General features: G+C 42.5%; 1 protein-coding gene across 6 annotated transcripts in view; it reads right to left on the reverse strand.

Moving 5' to 3' along the window:
* CTNND2 (catenin delta 2) overlaps positions 1 to 24,617 on the reverse strand; it is a 1,866,736-nt gene that overhangs the window by 18,712 nt on the left and 1,823,407 nt on the right. For all 6 annotated transcript variants that reach the window (XM_033929835.1, XM_033929832.1, XM_033929833.1 and 3 more), the window contains 2 exons: positions 17,224 to 17,297; positions 6,239 to 6,313 (listed from right to left, as the gene is read on the reverse strand). In XM_033929835.1, the coding sequence (XP_033785726.1) occupies positions 6,239 to 6,313; positions 17,224 to 17,297 (149 nt within the window). The remainder of the gene's footprint in view (positions 1 to 6,238; positions 6,314 to 17,223; positions 17,298 to 24,617) is intronic.

The raw sequence follows: 24,617 nt of genomic DNA on the forward strand, positions 1-24,617 counted from the left end.
GTGACATTCGCTATCTTCCAGTCATCTGGTATCTGTCCAGTTCTGATTGTCAGATTGGCAAGTTTTTGCAATAGCTCTCCGATTTCAACCTTCAATTCCTTTAAAACTCTCGGGTGAATTCCATCCGGTCCAGGGGATTTGTCACTTTTAAGTTTGTCGATCTGGTAGTATATCTGGTCCAACTCCACTTCAACTGTGGTGAGGCTGTCTTCTATTACTCCACTAAACACTTTCACTGCCGAAGAGAGGAGAAGAGGAGCAGTGAGGAGAAAGGCAGCGTTTCACTGCTCAGTGGGGAGGAAGACAGCGTCGGTGCTGAGCACCGAAGAAAGGAGGCAGTAACAGCAGGAACCAGGCTCGGGGAAGCGGCGAGAGTTCACTCCGCTCCGCCCCCCCCCCGTCAGAGGCAGCGCCGGACTAACCCTTAAAGGGGGAGGAGCCAGCGCGGCACACGCGGTGCCGAAGAGAGGAGAAGAGGAGCAGTGAGGAGAAAGGCAGCGTTTCACTGCTCAGTGGGGAGGAAGACAGCATCGGTGCCGAGCACCGAAGAAAGGAGGCAGTAACAGCAGGAACCAGGCTCGGGGAAGCGGCGAGAGTTCGCTCCGCCCCCCCCCCCGCGTCAGAGGCAGCGCCGGACTAACCCTTAAAGGGGGAGAAGCCAATGGCGCCCAGCCGTTCGGCGCCCGGCGAAGGCGCGCGGCAAAGGCGCTCGCCTTAGCGAGAGCGCCTTTGCGAAGGGCCTCAAGAAGGGCCAAGTTACTACACCCAGGAACACCAGGGAAAGACTGAAAGGTACGGAAGAAGCAGGCGCAGAAGGAACGACACACACAAACAACGGTAAGGTAAGGTAGAGCAAAGGCAGTACACACAAGAAGAAGGCAAGAAGCAGGCACACAAAGAACAAACACAAACAAAAGTATAGTAAGGTAGAGCGAAGGCAGCACACACAAGAAGAAAGCGCTGAAGAAAGCAGGCACACAAGGAGCACGTAATCTTAAGTGTTATCTTAAAGTAGGAACGACTATGGAAGCAGAGGGAAACCAGAAGATGAGCTTTCCAGTGTTCTGCACCGACTGTCATATGTATGACTACCTCCCCCGGGGAGACAGTCATATGTATGCGGTCGGTGTCAGGAACTGGAAAGCTTGAAGAAGGAAGTCAAGTGACTAGAGGACAAGATACAGGAACTAGAAGGACTTTACACCACGGAAGACCCAGTCAGGACAGCTGAAGATTTCACGAGCGAGAGACACATCGAGGAGGAAGTCAGGGAACTTGAGAAATTCATTGAAGAAGCATACAAGAGGAGGGTGGAAGAGAACGAGCTTCAGATGATAGAAGAAGCTACACCTACATCGAAGGGAGAACAAGAAGCAGAAGACCTCAAAGAAGACACCCACAAAGAGAAATTGGCCAGTCGATGCCCAGAAGAAGAGAGAGCGAAGCACACCGAGGACATTGACCTGAGACCGAAGCGAACATTGAAGAAGGGAAAATCAGCGATCCTAGTGGGGGACTCGATCCTGAGGCATGTGGACAGCCACATAGCAGGAGGGAGGGAGGACCGACTGGTGACCTGCCTCCCAGGAGCGAGAACCAAGGACATCGTGGACAAAATTGGAAAGATCCTGGAAGGTGCGGAGACGGAAGAGACCGCAGTAATGATCCACATTGGGACGAATGATGTCAACAGAAGAGACTACAAAAGAAGTTCGCTGATAGAACAGTTCAAGATTCTGGGAAGGAAGCTGAAGATGAGGACCCAGAAGATAGCATTCTCAGAGATCCTACCGGTACCGAGGGCAGATGTAAAAAGGCAGGATGAACTACAATCAATAAATGCGTGGATGAGGAGATGGTGTGAGGAAGAAGGATTCCACTTCGTGAGGAACTGGATGACGTTCTGGGGCAAGAGCAAACTCTACAGGAGAGATGGATTGCACCTGAGCACAGCGGGAACTAGACTTCTAGCAAACAATGTCAAGAGAGGAATAGAACAGGCTTTAAACTAAGAAGAAGGGGAAAGCCGACAGTCGACCAAGCGTCGATGTTTCGGAAAAAGGTATCCCGTGAAGATACTGAGGGGAAAAAAGGCTGGGAAGAAACAATGGACAAATTACAGGAGTCGACTAACCAAGAAGAGAAGGTTAGAAAGATTGTAGCCAAAGAGAAGAATCTAAAGACCGAAGCACAGGGAAAGGAATTAAAGGCAACAAAATTCCAGGAGCTAAATTGCATATATACTAATGCAAGGAGCCTAAGAAACAAAATGGGGGAATGCGGAGGACATAGACATCATTGGAATCTCTGAAACATGGTGGAATGAGGAAAGCAAATGGGATACAGCACTGCCGGGGTACAAGCTCTATCGCCAGGACAGGTCAGGACAGAAAGGCGGTGGAATAGCACTATACATAAAAGAAAGCATACAATCGACAAGAATGGACACAGCGGAGACGGCCAACAAGCTAGAATCACTATGGGTTAAAATACCAGGAAGGAAAGGGCCTGAAATAAAGATAGGCCTATACTATCGTCCACCCGGACAAACCGGAGACATCGATGAAGAAATGGAAGCCGAGATGAAGCGAGAATGCAAAGGCGGTAACACGGTTATTATGGGAGACTTCAACTACCCTGGGATAGACTGGAGTCTCGGAAGCTCAAGATGCGCTAGGGAGACAGAATTTCTGGAGGCTGTACAATATTGCTTCATGGAACAGCTTGTTAGAGAACCGACAAGAGGAAATGCCACTCTGGATCTAATCCTAAATGGGCTAAGGGGACCTGCAAAGGAAGTGGAAGTAGTGGGACCGTTGGGAAACAGCGATCATAATATGATCAAGTTCAAGATGGAAGTAGGAATACTGAAAGGAAAGAGAACCATAGCGACAACTTTTAACTTCAGGAAGGGTAACTACGAAGCAATGAGGGGAATGGTAAAGAAGAAACTTAGGAACACTTCCCAAAAATGGCAGACGGTAGAACATGCTGGTCCTTTTTAAAGGACACGGTGAGCGAGGCGCAAAATCTATATATCCCCAGATTCAGAAAAGGGTGCAACAAGAGTCGAATAAAAGACCCGGCGTGGATAACTAAAATAGTGAAGGAAGCGATAAGCAATAAGAAAAATTCATTCAGAAAATGGAAAAGGGACAAAACTGAGGTAAACTGGAGAGAGCACAGGAAGTATCAAAAAGAATGTCACCGTGTGGTTCGAAAAGCCAAAAGAGAGTATGAAGAGAGACTAGCCAGGGAAGCACGAAATTTCAAACCGTTCTTTAGATATGTTAAAGGGAAACAGCCGGCTAGGGAGGAGGTGGGACCACTGGATGACGGAGACAGGAAGGGAGCGGTGAAGGAAGTGAAAGAGGTCGCAGAAAGACTTAACATGTTCTTTTCATCTGTATTCACAAACGAAGACACAACCAACATACCGGAACCTGAGCAATTCTTCAATGGAAATCAAGCACAAAAGTTAACATCCATAGAAGTGAGCCTTGATGATGTGCGCAGACAGATAGAAAAACTAAAAACTGACAAATCCCCGGGTCCGGATGGAATCCATCCAAGGGTGCTGAAGGAACTAAAGGAGGAAATAGCGGAACTACTACAGCAAATTTGCAACCTATCTCTGAAAACAGGTGTGATTCCGGAGGATTGGAAGATAGCCAACGTTACGCCCATCTTTAAAAAGGGATCAAGAGGAGACCCGGGAAACTACAGACCGGTGAGTCTGACCTCTGTTCCGGGGAAAATGGCGGAAGCACTAATAAAAGAAAAAATTGATGAACATTTTGAAAAACACGAACTTCTGATAACCAGCCAACATGGTTTCTGCAGAGGGAGATCATGTCTGACCAACTTATTGCACTTCTTCGAGGGAATTAACAAACAGATGGACAAAGGAGACCCCATAGACATCATATACCTAGATTTCCAGAAAGCCTTTGACAAGGTGCCTCATGAACGTCTACTCCGGAAACTGAAGAACCATGGGGTGGACGGAGACGTGTATAGATGGATCAGAAACTGGTTAGCGGGTAGGAAACAGAGGGTAGGGGTGAAGGGACACTACTCAGACTGGAGGAAGGTCACGAGTGGTGTTCCGCAGGGCTCAGTGCTCGGGCCGCTGCTATTTAATATATTCATAAATGATCTAGAAACAGGAACAAAGAGTGAGATACGGACGACACCAAACTATTTAGTAGAGCTCGGACAAAGGAGGACTGTGAAAAATTGCAAAGGGACTTGGACAAATTGGGGGAATGGGCAGAGAGATGGCAGATGAAGTTCAATGTTGAGAAATGTAAAGTATTGCATGTGGGAATCAGAAACCCGAGGCACAGCTATACGATGGGAGGGATGTTATTGAATGAGAGTACCCAAGAAAGGGACTTGGGGGTAATGGTGGACATGACAATGAAGCCGACGGCACAGTGCGCAGCGGCCGCCAAGAGAGCGAATAAAATGCTGGGGATAATCAAGAAGGGTATTACAACAAGAACGAAAGAAGTTATCCTGCCGCTGTACCGGGCAATGGTGCGTCCGCATCTTGAGTACTGCGTCCAGTATTGGTCACCATACCTTAAGAAGGATATGGTGTTACTCGAGAGAGTTCAGAGGAGAGCGACATGACTGATTAAGGGGATGGAAAGCCTTTCATATGCTGAGAGATTGGAGAAACTGGGTCTCTTTTCCCTGGAGAAGAGAAGACTTAGAGGGGATATGATAGAGACTTACAAGATCATGAAGGGCATAGAGAGAGTAGAGAGGGACAGATTCTTCAAACTTTCAGAACATAAAAAAACAAGAGGACATTCGGAAAAGTTGAAAGGGGACAGATTCAAAACGAATGCTAGGAAGTTCTTCTTTACCCAACGTGTGGTGGACACCTGGAATGCGCTTCCAGAGGACGTTATAGGGCAGCGAACGGTACTGGGGTTTAAGAAAAGATTGGACAATTTCCTGCTGGAAAAGGGGATAGAGGGGTATAGATAAAAGATTACTGCACAGGTCCTGGACCTGATGGGCCGCCGCATGAGTGGACTGCTGGGCGCGATGGACCTCAGGACTGACCCAGCGGAGGCATTTCTTATGTTCTTATGTTCTTCTGGTATTTTAGCGGTATCCTCCTCCGTAAAGACGGACGCAAAGAAGGAATTTAGTTTGTCTGCAATTTGTTTATCTTCCTTGATGTACCCTTTTCTTCCCTGGTCGTCCAGGGGTCCCACCGCCTCTTTTGCGGGTTTTTTCCCTTTCACGTATCTAAAGAAGGGTTTTAAGTTTTTGGCCTCTTGCGCTATTTTTTCCTCATAGTCCTTTTTGGCATCCCTCACCGCCTTGTGACATTTCTTCTGATCATCTTTATGTTTTTTCCATGCTTCGGTTGTTTTCATGTGTTTCCATTTTTTGAAAGAGTCCTTCTTTTCTTTTATGGCTTCCCTCACCTGACTTGGAGCTGCCTGTCCCTTGTGGCAATAGCCCTGGTTGTATCTCTGTTTAGAGGGCACTGTTTAGGAGAGCTAGCGGACTGATTTTCATCGCTGTAGGTATTAGGTGAAATTTGATAAAACAAAAGATCAATAAATACAAAAAGAGTGTTTAAAACAAAATAAAGGCAATAAAGATCAGTGATAGTTCACGTTTGGCTGTCTGGGTAGGTAGATTTCCAAACCCAGATAGCTGTGAACACTTGAGGTCTTTCAGCCTAAAAATACATTAAACCTCATAATATTGTATATGTAGGTTTTTTGTTAAAGAACCCTCTTATATACATCTGTTTTCAAGGGATTTTTGTCATAGACTTGGTATATGGAGGATTAGTGTATCTCTTTAATGCCAGCTCTGAGCATGAGAGGCATGCTCTGAGTGGCAGCTAAGGGAATGCTCTGGATGCCCCTGTTGCCCTACCCTAGTTCAGGCCTTGCCTTTGTAAATAGACAGAAAGAAAATAGCTTTAAAAGCTTGCCAATTGCTTTCTGCCTCTGAGATAAATGTCCACACTCAGTTCGTATTCCATAGAGGCAGCCTGCTGGGATTTAAAATTAAGATCCACCAAGAGAAGCCTAGTTCACATTGAAAACCATTCAATTCCATGGAGAAGTTCAACAAAAGTTATATTTTTTCAGTTCAGACACACAGCAGTAATGAAAGCTTGAGGATACAAATATACTTTACAGAAAGCTCTGATAGAAGTCTGCACCCAGGATAGTTTCTAGATTTTGGCACTACTTACAGTCAAATTTGTTGCAGGGATGCCAACAGCCACCCTGCTCCTATCCTCTGGTAAAGATATAAGAATGCTTGCTACCTGTGAAAAGATATAAAAATAAAGTGAATGTAAAATAGTACAGTATATTAATAATGGATATATTCAAAGACCCATTTTACATAGGGTGTGTAGGCTTGAAATGGAACATCCAAGTTGGGATATTGAAAATTTCCATTTTATTTTGGAACAAAATGGCTGGTAAACATTGAGCCTTTTGTAAAATAGGAACAAGACCACTGGAAATACAGATGTTGTTTCCTATATGAGCCACGGAAGCAACAATTCTTTAAACCTACTCTTTAAAACAGCAGCACTGCCTTTGCTTCTTTGTGCAAGCATTGCTTGCACAGCAATGTAAGTGCCGATTTTCACAGTGTTCAAGAAAATTATACATGTAAGAATAGCCAATCAAGAATTCAAGCTCCTAAACACATTATTTTAGATTTTAAAGGTCATTTAAATTACCAGAGAACTAAGCACAAATTGTCCCATTAGTCATTCTTCTAAAACCCTGGAAAACGCAAAAATATTGCCATCATTTATGTGGGCCTTGAAGAAAGTGCAGAGGCTAACAGGGAAATAATAATAAATAAATGCATGTATATTGCTATACAGGACTGGGAATATACACATGCAGCCCCATTTTAGACAGAACATTGAAAACAGAATTGAGATGTGAACAATTCCAGTATTATTTTAGAAAAGGATCCGCTTATGTGGAGACTTTTCTAAAATACATATAGGAGTGGATGTGTAAATGGATTAGTAAATGATGGCATATCATAGTACGTACGCATAAAGTGAAAGGAACCTCAGAATAAAGGAAGTTAAATAAGGTCTAAAACTAACAGGTGTTTAACTTAAGCCTAAAATTGTGATTGTTAGCGTCTTCTTGTAAACTCAAACCACAGAAACTAGGTCTAATTTTCAGCTGGCAGTGCGGTTAGCTACCACCACTTGTGCTAAACCTAGATATTCAATACCAAGTCATATCCAGCAACTGGCATTGAATATCCAGTTTCAGTTTTATCTACAGCAACTTAACTAATTAAACTCATGTTTAGAGCTAATCAGTTAAGTATTTAGGTTTGGATTCTAAAAACAGCACCAAGTTAGGTGGCGGTAGGCGCTCTACTGCCACCTAACTTAATTGCTTTAATTGGTTTAATCAGCACAGTAATTGACTGCACTGTTTAAAAACCAATTAAAATCCATTTTAAAAAAAGCTGGGGGAGGGGTGCCACGTGATGGCAGCGTTCTGAACAGACGTGCCTCTCCACAGCTCCAGGCCATGCCATCACGATTTATCTATGAGAAGCCCTAACTTCTTTTTTTGGGTGTACCAATTCCCACCACATAGGAGCTCTTTACTATGGGGCATCTGCTGGGGATTTTGTCTGGGCGCTTTTCACCTGCAATGTCTAACAAATCACAGAGAGGACTAAAAGATAAGCAGAAAGGCCAGAACTCCAAGATGGCGGAGGGTCACGAGGTGCCTATGTTCACACTCCAAGAGGTCACAATCCAAGAACTCACTCACTCACTCACGTTGGTAATGGAGGACAAGATGGTGAAAATACATACTTTCATGGAAGATATCAAAGAAAGCCTAGATTCTCAAGCGAGTCACCTGCAATGAGCGAAAGATCGTATAGTTCAACAAGAAGAATGCACAGCTAATTTTAAGGAGAGCATCCACATTCAGGAGTCTGCACACAAATCGTTCTCTAATCGGACTGAAAACCAAGAAAATATAGAGCATCGGAACAACTTAAGATTTATCAGGATCCCTAACTCCATACGTGATGTGGATCTCCGTTCAGGGTTGGAAGGATGACTCCCCAAGGCTTTGGATTTACAGGACAATGTGGCACATTTCTGCATTAAAAGAGCACACCGCGTGGGACAGCGGAGAGAAAATAAACAATGGCCACGCCTGGTTATAGCCAGATTTCTCAACTTGTAGTAAAAGAAAAAGTTCTCTCTCAGTATTGCAAGGGGAAGGATTTGAACTTTGATGGCCACAAAATTCTCAACTTCTAAGATTTTTCCTCCCAAGTATCTTCGCGTTGGCAGGCAATGGACCCTCCTGCAACGAGCTGTTCAAATGCAACATACATATCTCTTTGCTGTACTCAGCCCATGTTAGGGTCCTCTATAACAATAAAATCTCATTTCTGGATGCACCAAGGGACCTGGAGCTTTTTATTAAGTTTTTTCCTTCCACATCAGATACCAATTGAGGGGTGACTTGATCTGTGGCTGCCAGCAGAGTGTGCTGCTCCTCCTTCAAATAGACTTGGTTTGCAATCAGTAATTGCAGTATTCCTGCTGCATTTTGAACTCTTGTTTTCATGTGTTGTCTGTGGGCTCTTGCATATGTTCCCGTCACCTTTGGGCATGACACTGATTCACGTTTACCTTACTTCGCTATGGTCTTACCGTGTTGTGCGGGGTTTTTTGTTTTGTTTTTTTTATCCCACCTTGGCATGCTGCTATGGACTTCTCTTTATAGCTGAATGGCAAGCTGTGGGTTTTCATGTCCACCTGATTATGTTCTTTTTTATGTTTCCCTAGTGTTCTGATTTTCATTGTCCTGCTATTTTTGGCTGGTTGGTGGGTTTCATATGTGGTTCTTAGTTGACTCTGGCCTACACTTACAGGTGTGGCCCGGGGCTGTTGTGCTTCAACTTCTTAGTCTGGGGGAGTTTGCTGTGTGCTGGGTATGAGTGAGTTTGCTCTGGTCTTCTTTTGGGCTATGCTGTATAAGTGTGCAAGGTCTTCTTTTGGGCTATGCTGTATAAGTGTGCAATGCAATGGGACATCCTTATCCTCCTCTGGTATTGCACTGCTTATTACATATGTGTCTGATGTTATGATTCTATTATTTTCACATGGCTAATTTGATTGTAAAATCTCTTAATGTAGATGGGATCCATTCCCCTATAAAATGTACTAAGATTTTAGTATCCTTAAAGAGAGAACACACTGACATAGCATTTCTCCAAGAAACGCATTTAAATATGGTGGAACACCTTAAACTCAGAAAGGACTGGGTGGGCCAGTTAAGTTTTGAACATAAGAACATAAGAATTGTCGCTGCTGGGTCAGACCAGTGGTCCATCGTGCCCAGCAGTCTGCTCACGCAGTGGCCCTTAGGTCAAAGACCAGTGCCCTAATTGAGACTAGCCTTACCTGCGTACGTTCTGGTTCTGCAGGAACTTGTCTAACTTTGTCTTGAATCCCTGGAGGATGTTTTCCCTTATAACAGCCTCCGGAAGAGCGTTCCAGTTTTCTACCACTCTCTGGGTGAAGAAGAACTTCCTTACGTTTGTATGGAATCTATCACCTTCTAACTTTAGAGAGTGCCCTCTCGTTCTCTCTACCTTGGAGCCCTTTAACCATTTTAGTCACTCTTCTCTGGACCCTTTCGAGTAGTACTGTGTCCTTCTTCATGTACGGCGAGCAGTGCTGGACGCAGTATTCCAAGTGAGGGCTATCATGGCTCGGTACAGCGGCATGATAACCTTCTCCTATCTGCTCGTGATCCCCTTCTTAATCATTCCTAACATTTTGTTCGCCCTTTTCGCAGCCGCCGCGTATTGCGCGGACGGCTTTATCAACCAGTACTCCCAGGTCTCTTTCCTGGGGGTCTCTCCAAGTACTGCACTGGACATCCTGTATTAGTGTATAAGATTTTTGTTACCGACATGCAACACCTTACACTTATCCACTTTAAACCTCATTTGCCATATTGTGGCCTATTTCTCAAGCGTGTTTATGCCATGTTGCAGGTCTTCGCAATCCTTCTGCGTCTTCATCACTTTGAATAACTTCGTATTATCCGCAAATTTAATCACTTTGCTTGTCATACCAATTTCCAGGTCGTTTATAAATATGTTGAAGAGCATGGGTCCAAGCACCGAACCCCATGGCACTCCACTTGTGACGCTTTTCCAGTCCGAGTATTGTCCATTTACCCCCACTCTTTGTTTCCTATCCGCCAACCAGTTTTTAATCCACATGAATATTTCACCCTCGATCCCATGGCTTGCAATTTTTAGAAGTAGTCGTTCATGCGGGAGCTTGTCGAATGCCTTCTGAAAATCCAGATATACAATGTTACTCCCTTGAAGAAGTGCAGCAAGTTCGTCAAGCAAATCTTCCCTTGCTGAAGCCGTGCTGGCTGGTCCTGATCAGATTGTGTCCATCAAAGTGTGTTCATACTTTTATTTGTTTATAACTAGCTTATCTTCAAAGCATCTATTTAAGTATGTAAAACACTATTTCACACCCACAAGTTGCTTCTAAAGTAACAGAGAGGGCAATTCTCAGTAGCCCACAAACTTGCAAAATATGTAGTTTGGGTTATGTGCACTTTGTGGGTAGTTTCTCTCTGAAAATTAACTAGTGTAAAGCATACTCATTAAAAGGTGAAAGGAAATGGGACTTGTATACTGCAATGGAGGGTCACAAGGAGCAATACTGTGATTTGATCCCACAGCCTCAGGGTTCTGAGGCAGCAGCTCTACCACTAGGCCGCTCCTCACACTATATACCCAGCATCCCATATTTGTGCTGACAGCTGTAGGGATTATTCCTTCTTCTCACACCTGGGGTTAGGCCTCTATGATGTCACAAAGCCTGAATCATCTTTTGCAAGAAGAGAAAAGAAGAAATCATTTTTGTTGCCTGCTGCCTGCCAGGTGCATTCTGGACTTGTTTACAAGAACTCTGTGTTTCTTCAGTCAAGAACATCTGCCCGGCTCAGCTCCTGAGAAAGTTGTAGGAGGAATTAGCTTCCATGATCGGTATGTGTCTCTCTCTTATCTACTGAGGCACCTCTCTGGAAGGCTGGTATACGAAGATACAGAATGGCTACTAATTGGTGAAAGACTACTAATTGGGACTGTTTCTGGATTGGTCAGAGGGAGGTCATCTGATGAGAACTAAGGAGAAGGTAGCTAATTAATTTTTAGTCTGTGATGAGATGTAAGGGAATTTGGATCTTAGCATAGGATTCTCTGCACACCTTCTATAATAATAAAATCTGAGAAGTTACCTCTTGTGATTAGCTCTCTTCCAGGGAGTGAAGGAACAGGACCTTTTATCCAGACCTGGATCTTAGCATAGGATTCTCTGCACACCTTCTATAATAATAAAATCTGAGAAGTTACCTCTTGTGATTAGCTCTCTTCCAGGGAGTGAAGGAACAGGACCTTTTATCCAGACCTGGTGTTCATATCACTTAAGGAACTATTGCTGACAGACTTAACAGCTTACTGCAGTGAATAACAGATTCTTGCTGACCGAGAGAATTTCTACAAAGTGCTACGCTGAGAAAGGACAAATTTCCTCCCCCTTGATTGAAGTAGGCTTGGCCGAAGAATGGTGAGGAAGGAATCATATTTTTCTTATAAGTGGGGCTAGGTAGATCTCTGATTGGTTTTCAGGAAAGGAATTGTTAATTATTCTGAGTGATAAACTGTAATAGATTGCTACTAATCAGGAATTATTATTATAAGGAATTAATTAGTATGTAAGAAATAGTTATATTTGCTCATTTACTTAGGGATTATTGTGTAATAATTATGTAATGAGAAATATGTATGTACAGAGACATTGTGAACAATAATTAGTTATTATTTACTGCTGGCTTGTGAATTATATTTTTCTATTTCTATAATAAAATATTTCATATAGCCCTGGTCTCTGTTCTTAGTATAAACTGGCAAAAATACAGAATCCAAGGAGGTGTTTATAGGGTATCCTATATGCGAGACGTGTGCATGATTTATTTATGTAACACTACTTTATTGTACCCATAAATCTACCTATACAGCTAAGAGCTTAAAGGAGTAAAACAGCAATGCACTTTGAAAAGTCCTGCTGTTTCCTCCCCTAACCTAAACATTTCTCTTCCTAGAACATTTCATTTCTTAACCTTGTTAACAGTACATGACAAACCTACATTTGACAGATCAAAGTGCAACTTTCAGGCAAACCATTTTCCACAGGTAAATATCTAGCCAAGCAAATGACTCTGAAAATAACCTTCTAACTATGGATCTCTGTAGTCAATTGCACATTTAAGGGATAATTTCATAAATTTAGGTAGGTAAAAGAGCTTTTGTAAGATTCTCTCAGAGATTACATGCATAAAAGTATGTGTGATGATAAGAAGTCACTATCAATATGTAGGCACGTGGAGTACAATTTGGGCAGAGCCGTGATTTATGCTCACATTTTCAATCTAGCTGTTATTTCTGCCAGCTTGCTCCTATTATGTTATAAAGGCACACTGGACCAAATTCTACATATGGTGATAAAAATATGAGCACTAAGGTCCAGATTCTATAAATGGTCTAACTTAAGTTGAAACGGTTGCTTAAAACCGATTAAAAGCGGTTTTAAAAAAATGTTGGCACCTAAAAAAATGGCGCCATAATTGTATCTATAGAGGCATATTATGACACTTAACGATACTATAGGCACGATTTACATTAAAGGCATGCGGTGGAAATGTAGGCCTTGAAAACCCTGGCCTATATTTCCAGTGCCTATCTTTCCCAAAGGCGCAATTTTATAAACAGATGACACATGATCTGAAGTCATTGTTAAAACGGCCACTGCTAACAATGCCATATATAGAATCCAGGCCTAAGCGCTACTTTATAAATGGCACCCTGAGTTGAGTGCCATTTATGTATAAACTGTTTTTTTTCAAGACAACTAAAACTGACAAGGTAAAATACAGACAATCAGAATTTGCGCATAACAAATAAGCAACTGGCAAATATACAATCAAGTGGACAAAGCAAGTCCCAAGTCTTGGTTCTTATGACCCAGATCTTGGTACACAGGAGAGTATTTCAGATATCCCCTATAAACCCAACCCTCACCCCCATCCCGACCAAGAAGCTGAAAAATGTGTAGAAACATGACAAGAGAAATGACAAAAGGAAGAGTTATGACCCAGAGAATGACCCTCAGGGAGCTACAGAGAGTTCAACGTCTGGCTGCAAAGCCTATGCGGGAGGGACTGAACTTAGGAATCCCATACGTCCAAGAATTTCTTCTTATATTTGCAAGTACCCTTGGCATCCATTGCTTCCCAACCCATCAGTTCCTGGATACTAATTCTCCATCCCCAGAACGAAGGAGCCTGGTCGGACATCCACTCCCTCAGAATAGCTTTGTGCCCTAAAATACTTAACTTCTGAACCCAGAGACAGGGTCCCCGCCCAATTCTACTAGAACCCAGCAATCCCAATAACAGTACTTTAGAAGAGACCACCAATCTCTGGCCCAAAACCCAGGACATATAGGCTCCCACCCGCTTCCAAAAAGCCTGTATACTGGGACACACCCAAAAGGCGTGAAGAAAGTTTGCAGCCTCAAGGTTACATTTCAAACACAGGTGAGCCTGAAGGAAACCCATTCTATGCAGCTAAGAGGGTGTCACATAAGCTCTATGAAGAAGCCAAAAAGCATTTTCTCTCAACTGCATGCTATGAACCTCTAGTGGGATGCTGCACAGTCCCGCACATACATCCCATTGAGATATCAGACTGCCCAAATCGCTCTCCCACCTATGATACACCTGTGAAAAATCACCAAAGAGGCCACCTTAGCCAGTGCTCCATGGGTGCCTGAAATAGATATCCAATCCATAGAAATAAGGTCAAAAAATTGGCGTACCTTCTCTGCCAGAGGAAATCCCTTGGCATTCTTGTCCAGGGAAAAGAAATAATGTTTCAGCTGACAAAAAGCATAACAATCATCCCACTAAGAGAAGTCCTCAGCTGATATCAGAAAGCCCCCTGGTCCTTGTAAATGCTCCAAAAGTGTTATCCCAGCCATTTCCCAATGTTGGAATGCCCTGTTCTCCAGCCCCGGCAAAAAAGCCAAATTTCCCCAAATGGGTAGCAATGGAGATATGCTTGGATTACCCCTCAGTCGCTGAACCAAGTACCGCCACGCATCCCATAGTGCTGCAATCAACCAACTGGCCCATAGGGTCAGAGGTAAAAGTTTTGCAGGCGCCTATAAATTGGAATGAAAGTGATAGGGAGCCAGAAACGCACATTCCTGCAATAGGGGCGTATAATGCTGACCACCATGAACATAAGAATAGCCTTACTGGGTCAGACCAATGGTCCATTAAGCTCAGTAACCTGTTCTCAGGGTGGCCAATCCAGGTCACTAGTACCTGGCCATTTTAGTCTTTCCTCATATGAGAGGAGTTCCATCCCCTTTACCATCTTGGTTGCCCTTCTTTGAACCTTTTCTAGCACCAGCCATGAACATGGTGGAGAAGAAAAGCCGTATTATACAATCAAACGGCCGATAACCCCAGTCCCCCAAACTCCCGAGAGCCCAGCAAATAAGAAAATGCGATTTTAGGCTATGAAGGATCTGAAGCACCTGCAGCATATATAACCACTTAGGAAAAATTACCATTTTATACAGGTTGATGTGTCCTAAAAGAGAAAGGGGAAGGACAGACCAAGCCTCCAGCCTGCTCCTGGTATCATCAAGCAAAAGCTGGACGTTCAGAGTATACAAATCCCGGACATCTTGGGAGATCCTAGTTCCCAAATATCTAAAAGAGCGGTCAGCCCACCGCAGAGGAAAGGGTGACCCCTGGGCCTGCTGCGGGTCTCCCACTGGCACCAAAGCCTCCGACTTGTCCAAGTTTTATTTAAATCATTTTTATTAAATTTTCAATATAAATAGAAACAATTTCAACAATATAATATCTAATAAAATTAATTAATTAACTAATTTAATAACAACTAATTCCTTCTATATATCTTCCCATTTCCATTCCCCCCCCCCAGGGCTGCATAAAACCCCCAAACCATATATAATTAATATGTTTTCAAGATCAATCTATTACAATACTACTACATGCTTCAGAAGTTAATGTATTTAAAAAAGGTTGCCAAATTGCGAGTAACACCTGTCCCTTCCTAGTGTCCCATTCAGAAATAGACATATTTTCCATTATTAAAAGATGGAACATATTAGAGTGCCATTGACTATAAGTTGGACGGATTGATTTTATCCAAAGTGAAAGGATAATCTTCAAACCTGAAAGTATAGTTCGTTTTAAAAAACTTTTAAATGTACTTGGAATAAGATGTTGTATATAAACTATAACTATTACAATGCCATTTTGTGTTCCACATACTACTAACTCTAGAAAAAACTACATTCCAAAATTGGTTTACCCAAGGACAAATCCAAAACATATGGGATAAAGTGGCTTTATAATAATCACAGTTGGCTGGTTTTCAGGTTTTTATTTATATTTGATGGATCGCTTATTCAAATTACTAAGCGATTTACAACTTCATAAAAGCAGGTTACAATAAGTAAACAACAAACACAAGTCTTAGAACTAACAATTTTAAGACGTACACGAAACGTAAGGATAAGGGGTAAAGTTATATCTTCATGGCTTAAGAAAAGAGAGAAAATAAGGGATGATATAATGGGAAGAGGTAAAAAATCCGAGCCCTAATATTTGTATCTAAAGAAGGAGGTTAAAGATTAAACGCGTCTTTAAAAAGACAACTTTTTAGAAGTTTCTTAAATTGACTGAGGTCTTTTTCTTCTCTGATGTAATGGGGAAGAGCATTCCACAATTGGGGAGCCATTACTGCCGTCAGTTCTCGCAGGAAGAGGCGGGGAACTAGGCAGCCTTGTGCGCCGCTCTGCCACAAGAGAAGAGGACTTGGAGGCAGCCGCGTCCAGTGAGGGAGGGCGCTGGAATTAAAAAAAGGTAAGGGGGGTATGATTTTAAAAAGTATGCAGGGGAGGGAGGCTGGCTGGCTGGCTGGCTGCCAGTACACGTGCCTACCATTAGACCCCCAGAGGGGGGACAGGGGACACCATTTGGTCAGGAATTTTTTTTTCTTGGTTGTGGGTGCGTTTTATGGTCAGGTGCGTCTTATAGAGCGAAAAATATGGTAGGTTGAGAATCAGGAGACCCAGCTTCAAATACCATTTTAGCTATTTGTGATTTTTTTTTTTTTAATTGTGAACCCTCTAGGAACAAAATAATGCATACTGTACCTGAATGTAAACCACTTCAATAGCCTTCAGACTTTCAGGTGTTTTATATATTCAGGTACAGTATTTTTCTATCAGGGCTAGCAATTAAAAAAAAAAAAAGAGTTGAAGTGGGATTTGAACCTGGATCCCTTTATTCCACATCTACTACACTAACCATTAGCCTACTCCTCACACCTGAATGCTGCTCTGTTAAGAATGTCTATAATACCTTAATTTGTCATAGACCCTGGTATCCCTTACCAGTTTCACATTCAGGGGAGAAGGCGGGGGACAGCTACCACTGGGGGATTAAAGAGGTGTTATGTTTTAATCCCTCTAGTGGACAGCTGCTCAATCAGAACACCTTTCTGTAACCTTGATGTGACAAGTACCAGATCTAAATACGGATGCTCAGTTTTTTTAGACTTGGATATCCCTTCCCTTTCTGTGATCCGAGTTGGATGTCCATATTATAGGCCCTCCCTAGTGCCATTCAAAACATACTCAGACTAGACCTCCTTGGCATATGTATGCACTGTAGTGTTCGATGTCCATATCATTGGGATTTGGATATCTATGAAATATGAACATCTAATGCCACTTTTCAGACGTCCAAAACAAGAATAAAATAACCACTATAGGTTATTTGCCTTTACAAAATAGGCACCCACATGGCCTTCATATGCAGGGGACCTGTTAAAAAGTTACTTCTTTGTTGTTTCAGTCTTTGGTTTCCTACAGCTTGCTGTAGATTCATAGACTGAACAAGCACTGAATATAAAATTACAATAGAGAACACTGTGAATATCAGATGCACAGTGTTCTAAAAAGCACAGATTCTCAAGTAAAATGTGTTTTAAAATTCAGTCTAGATTCAATAAATTTACCTGGTTGTGTTTGATATCATCAGTAGGTGCGCCATAAGAATTTCTGTACAATGTTGAGGTTCCAGTGTTTTGTGCTACAATAAGAAAAATTAAAAGAAATAAGACATTCAAAGCATTAATACTGTACTAATATATTTTCAGGCACATTGGGAATCTTTTACTAAAGATTAGTATAAGATATTTGACGCAGGGCCCATAGGAATAAAATAGATCCTGTGGCAGATAACTTGCACTAACTTTTGTTAAAAGACCCTTGTAGTTTTCTATTGATTACTGACCCTTGCTTTAAGAGAATAAATTTACCGCCCCCCCCCCCTTTTACAAAGCCGTGCTAAAGCCACGAGGCCCTTTAAACCTCTATGGGCTTCAGGGCAGTTACTGCAGTGGCAACTGCTAGCACGGCTTTGTAGAAGAGGATATTAAATACTATGAGGGGCATTCAATAATTTATCTACCTCAGTAGGACAGAAAAAATTTTTGTTTTATTTTTCAATATAGACCCCTGATAGCTCTATACGCTTCATTCACTCTTCCTGCAATGACTTTAACCTCTTTGAAAAGAATTCTTCAGTCTGACCTTCAAACCAGGATGTCACAGCTTCCTTGACTTCTTCATCACTTGAAAAACATAGTCCATGGAGAGATTTCTTCAAAACTCAGAACAGGAAATATTCCGAGGGAGCCAGGTCAGGACTGTAGGATGGATGGTTCAGCTGCTGAACATCGTCACTCCACAGAGTTTTTTTGGTTTTCAGCTGCTGAAAGCCACATTCTTAGATGGCAACCTGGGATTGTTGTGATGTGTGCACTGGTCCATTGCGGTGAAAAAGAAGCATGCCTGCTGTCAGTTTTCCTCATCTTTTCTGCTAGATTGACTCCTGCAAAGTGATCATTGTGTTGGCGTATCTCTCCCCAGTTATAGTTGTTTTATATAGCATGAACTCCAGAAGCACAAGTCCTTCATCATCCCAGAAGACAGTTGCTATGACTTTGCCTGCAGATTTTTCTGTCTTGAACAGTTTTGGGGTGAGGGATGACTTGTGCTTCCACTGCATTGACTCCATTATGGACTCAGGATCTCTGTGATAGACCCAAGTCTCATTTCTAGTCAACAAACGATGAAAAAAATTCACTTGGTCTTCACAAAGCATTTCCAAGTTCTCCTGACAGCACTGGAGCCTCATGGCCTTCTGACATGGCATCAGCATTCTTGGAACCCATGTTGCACTTACCTTGGACATGCCCAACTTTTCATGAATTATTTTTCAAACTGTACCTGCTGAGATGCCCATTTCTTCAGCTATTTGGGAAACCTTAATTTGTCTGTCTGACAAAATTAAATCCTCAACTTTCTTGCACACTTCCGTGGAAGTTGCTTCCACAGGTTGTCCAGTGTGAGGGTCATAAGAACATAAGAAGTTGCCTCCGCTGAGGCAGACCAGAGGTCCATCTTGCCCAGCGGTCCGCACCCGCGGCGGCCCATCAGGCCTAATTGCCTGAACAGTGTCCCTGACTAATTATGTAACTGTCTCTAGTCCTCTAATCCTATCCCTATAACCTACCTCTACTCCTATCTGTACCCCTCAATCCCTTTGTCCTCCAGGTACCTATCCAATCCTTCTTTGAAGCCCTGTAGCGTGCTCCTGCTTATCACATCCTCCTCAATGGACTCTGTACCCCACTTAAACTGCTTGCTCCAAAATTTTTACTTTGTAGGATGAAGGGGCAGACTCACCATAAACTGCAGTCATGCGTTCATGGTCTCTTTTGGCTTTTTCCCTTCTTTTGAGAGAAATGTTATCACTGAATGGTGCTCCAAATCTAGCAGTTTCTTGATTCGCATGAGGATTCTCCTGACATCCTGTCTCTTAGAATGTTAGACTTGCACTGAGCTGCAACTGTGCATGTGTAATCTTGAGACATGTCACATCATGCACAGACTTGTTTCAACATTCTTGCTACTTTCTTTCATACTTAGGTAAATGAATTATTGAATGCACCTCGTAATTCTTCTGAAAAAAGATGATGCTGAGAAATACTTTTATGAAGCATTTTTCTATGAAGCATGCTTACTGCATAAAATGACTCCTATGAAATTGCACAGCTGAATATGTACATCATTCCCAGGGGTGTAGTTTGAATGGAGTGGAGATGGGAGTACACACACACATTTATACTTGCCTTGGAGCAGGTATAAGTTGTGTGTGAGGATTGTGCAATATTGGGAGTGCTTCTGGGAGACTATTTTTTATCTTTTTTTTTTTAATTTAAAGGAGGTATTTATTAACAAACCATCAGCAATACATATTCCGATCTACAACAGTTTAAAAATAAACACAAGCTTTTAGTCAGCCGATATGCTAATGTAAAACAATCAATATGATAACCTCCAAAGTCAGCATATATAAAAGCTAATATCAAACACATATGTAAGATATTTTTTATAAAGAAACATAGGCATCTACATTGCCTTCGCAAAAAGGCATAAAATAGGTGAATACTTTTTCAATGTTTTACATAAGTAAAACTGCTATTTATATCTATATTTAGTACTAATTATGATTTATTTTCTGATCTGTTATAAAATCAGCCCCCAAAAGTCTTCTGGAATAAGAATAATATTCCCCCCCTTAACTAATATATGGTTTAGTTCCAATAAACTATAACGGGATCAAAATTTAAAATGATTTATCTGGGTAAGAGAGGCTCCTACTCAATTAAATCAAACTGGCTGGCCCTAGAAGATAGTCAACGACAACTAGATAGTGGCATTATTAAAATTTAGGGCTCCTTTTACTAAGGTGTGCTAGCGTTTTTAGCGCGTGCTAAATGAAAAATACTGACACAAGCTCTATGAAGGCGTTAGCGTTTAGCACTTGGGACATTGTAGTGCATGCTAAAACCGCTAGTGCACGTTAGTAAAAGGAGCCCTTAGTCAAAAGGGATTTTATAAACTATAAAGAGTTTTACCTCATGCAAAATTGCCATTTCTTTAATAAGACATTAACTATTTTTTCTGAGGCTCTCCAAGTACCTAGAAATCCAAAATGTGGCCCTGCAAAGGGTTTGAGTTTGAGATCACTGTGCTAGACAGATAGGGAGCAGAGAGAATGATGTTGGCCTGGAGAGATATAAGTCATATACAGACCCTGAAAAGATTACATGATGGATGGGATTTGGAGAAGGGTTAGGGGAACAAAATAAAAGAAGATGACTGGGACTTGGTGACTGAGTGGGAGGATGTTGAAGGGCAAAGCATTTTTCATTTTATTTTCATAACCATACAAACAAACACCCTTCAGGGATTCAAGACAAAGTTAGACAAGTTCCTACTGAATAAGGACGTACGCTGGTAGGGCTAGTCTGAGTGAGGGTGCTGGTCTTTGACCAAAAGGGCCGCCATGTGAGCGGACTGCTGGGCATGATGGACCACTGGTCTGAAACAGCAGCGGCAACTCTTATGTTCTTATGTACTGGGTCAAACCAATGGTCCATCTAGCCCAGTATCCTGTTTCAAACAGTGGCCAATCTAGGTCACAAAATATCTGGTAGAAACCCAAATAGGAGCAACATTCCATACCACTGATCCCAGAGCAAGCAGTGACTTCCCTCAGAGAATTATTGATGAGATAGATGGAGAAGGAATTTTGAGGAGATAGTGAAGACCTGGCAATTATAGGTAATAATGGTGGTGTATTGATGGGTTAGGAGAATTAGTGAAGGTATGAAGTGGGAAAGTAAGAGATAGGGACTGAAGTGTGCAGAATGGTTAAGATATAACGTGAATGGGCTAGAAAAATGGAAGGGAGAAGCACTGAAAAGGGTTGATGAGGATGTCACTTAAAATATGACTGTTATTATATCACAATAAAGTACTATTAATGATATTTAATTTTGTTGTATTTATTAATTGTAACCATAAAAACAAAGAGATTTGAACTAAAAAAGAAAGGGATGGGGTATTGAGCAGGGTTTTAAGAGGAAGGGGATGAGTTTCTGAAGGGGCTGAGAATGTAGAAATGAGGTTAAAAAGATAATGAAAGAGTGGACCATTTCTGTTTTTTTTTTTTTTTTATTAATGGCCATGCACTAATGTTGCCATTAGCATGTGGCCATTAAAAAAAAATTACCACATAAGTTCTTATCACCATCAATTTTTTTAGAAGGTACGGGCTCATGCTATTCCTGCACTAATCAATTAGTGTGCGCTAATGTAGATGCTGCTGGGAAGGCTTCTGGGTCAGCTGCGGGCCATGTGTAGGACCTGCGGTCGTGGCTTTGGGAAGAGGAAACCAGTCACAGGAGGCAACACCAACAAGAGGGAGGCAAGTGAGAAAGAGGAAGAAGGGGATGTTGGGACATGGAAGGGAGGAAAAAGGGTGCATTGAGACAGGAAGGGAAGGCTTCCAAATCAGCTGTGGGCTGCGTTTAGGAACCGCAGTCGCGGCTTTGAGAAGAGAAGTATTGTAGGGAGGAGGGAGCTGGCCACAGGAGGCAATAATAATAATAATTTTATTCTTATATACCGCCAAAGCGGTTTACAATAAGATGTGCTGGACAATCAGAGAAATAGGCACAATCATCAAATACATGCATACAGAAGAAAAAGAAGTAAAAACAGTAAAATTCTTAGGTTACAAATCAATTAAACAATTTCATTTTTACTGATTTTCTAAAACTAAAATAGGATGAGGAGTACATAATAATGTTACCCAGACAATTATTCAAATTACCTGCCTGGAAAGCAAGAGTTCTGTCCAGGAATCTTTTATAACAACAGGCCTTTATTGTTGGATAAGTGAACATATGAATTCTACATGTAGGCCTATTAGAACAATCCAAATTAAAATGAGAAACCAAGTACGTAGGGGCCAAACCAAGTATTGATAAAACAAAGACAAAAAAATTTCAACAAAACTCTTGCTTCCAGGGGCAGCCAGTGTAGTTTTTGATAATAGGGACTTATATATTCCCATTTTTTTCAAACCAAAAATCAATCGAACTGTCGAATTTTGAATAACTTGGAGTCTTTGAAGAGTTTTCTTAAAAGTTCCCAAGTAAATGATGTTACAATAGTCAAGAATGCTTAAAATGGAAGACTGAACCAATAAACGGAATGATACTGCATCAAAATATTTTCTGATGGTTCTGAGCGGAAGGGAGGCAAGTGAGAAGGAGGACGAGGGGCACATTGGGACACAGAAGGGAGGAAGAGGGACATATTGGGACACAGGAGGAAGAGAGGAAACTTCAGACAAAGGATAGAAGGAGGGAGGGAGCATGAATTTGGGACACAGAATGGAGAGAGGGGAGCTTGAACTTGGGACATAGGATGGAAGAATGGAGGGAGTGAGGAAAAGAGCTGCTAAGGTAGGAGAGGGAATAGAAAAGGAGAATTGTTGGGCATGGGAGTCTGAGTGAGAGGGAAAGAGAGATGGTGCACACAGGGAAATGAAGAAACAGGAGAGTTGTTGGGCATAGGGAGAAAGAGAGAAGTATTGGAGATGGTGATGGGAGCAGTGGCGTACCTAGGGTATGTGGCACCCGGGGCCCATCATTTTTTGACCCCCCCCCCATCTATATGAAAAATATGGTTTTTAGTAACAATCCACATATCGCACAACAAGAGTGTACCTAGGAAAAGGCAGCATCTTAAACACTGCAGTGAGGACTAGAACACCAACACATACATTGTAAAACTAAACAAGCCAGATCCCGCACAGTCAATTGATCCTGTAATCAATGCCAACTGAAAACTATATTCTTTTCATACACACAGAACAGAGATACACCCTCACCTAATATGGAATAATCACAAACTAAAAATAGAAATATGTAGACAAAAGTTAAACTGAACCGCCAAGAAACCAGACCCTGGATACAATGCAACACCACAAAAACAGTAACACATGTCCTCTAATACAGTGAAAAATATAAAGACAGTAGATGTAAATTTGAAAAAACTGATACATAACAATCACCACTTTACAAATTAACAAATAAAAATAAAACAAATAATGAGAAATAAAAAAATACCATTTTATTGGACTAATCCCTGTAAGCTCGGTCCCCATCCCCGCAAACCACCTGATTCCATCCACACAAGCCTTGAATTGTTTATATTAAAGTTTAAAAAGAAACAATATTCTGTACACTTGTCAATTTATAAATCAGCGTCTTCTCCCCACTCTCTCTTCCCCATTTCCCTTCAGCGTCCTCAGCCCACTCTCTCTCCACTTTCCTTCAGCGCACGCACATAAAAACAAGCAAGTAATTTTATATCATTTTCATTCTATTCATTCATAGAAATTAAAGTCTAAATAATGCCAGTCACCAACTCTCGCCACCCGACGTCAATTCTAACGTCGGAGAGGACGTTCTGGGCCAGCCAGGCAGCGATTGGATGGCCCAGAACGTCCTCTCCGATATCAGAATTGACGCGGGTGGCGAGATTTGGTCAGGGCGACAGGGAAAAGCAGGGAGAATTCAGCGCTGGCCTGTTCCTGATGGCGGCGGTGGCACTCAAGTGGCTACAGAGCCGCAGTTTGCCGGCCTAGGGAGAACACTGGAGGGTAGCCAGCTGTGCACCCCCTTGGGGGCGTAAACCCGGGGTGGACCGCCCCCACCTCACCCCACCCCCCACCTTGGTATGCCACTGTCTGTACCTCACTCCCTCCCTATGACCAAAAATTCTCCTTTCTTCTATTCCCCATGTACACAACCATCTCTTTCCCTTCCTTCCTCTCTCCCAAGTCCATGCCTTCTGTGTCCAAAAACCCATTACCTCCCCCACCTCAGCATCTCTTTCCCTCCCTTACTCTCTCCCAAGTCCATGCCTTCTGTGTCCAAAAGCACATTCTCTCCCCCACCTCAGCATCTCTTTCCCTCCATTTCTCTCTCCCAAGTCCATGCCTTCTGTGTCCAAAAACGCATTCCCTCCCCCACCTCAGCATCTCTTTCCCTCCCTTCTCTCTCCCAAGTCCATGCCTTCTGTGTCCAAAAACCCATTCCCTCCCCCACCTCAGCATCTCTTTCCCTCCCTTCCTCTCTCCCAAGTCCATGCCTTTTGTGTTCAAAAACTCATTCCATCTCCCAACTAAGCATCTCTTTTCCTCCCTTCCTCTCTCCCAAGTCCATGCCTTCTGTGTTCAAAAACGCACTCCCTCCCCCCTTTTGTGTTCCGCGTTTGCCTCTCAGCCCATCTTAGCAACTTTCTCAGCAAAATGAAGCTCGAGCCGCGAGGCTTGTCTTCTATTTCCTGCCTGCCCTGCCGCTCACATATAGCCGATCGGAAGTCTTCCCCGATGTCAGCGCTGACGTCGGAGGGCAGGCTTTGCTTAAGCCCTTCCTCCGACGTCAGCGCTGACATCGGGGAAGATTTCCGATCGGCTATA

Source organism: Geotrypetes seraphini, chromosome 2, assembly GCF_902459505.1.
Source record: "Geotrypetes seraphini chromosome 2, aGeoSer1.1, whole genome shotgun sequence".
NCBI lineage: Eukaryota > Metazoa > Chordata > Amphibia > Gymnophiona > Dermophiidae > Geotrypetes > Geotrypetes seraphini.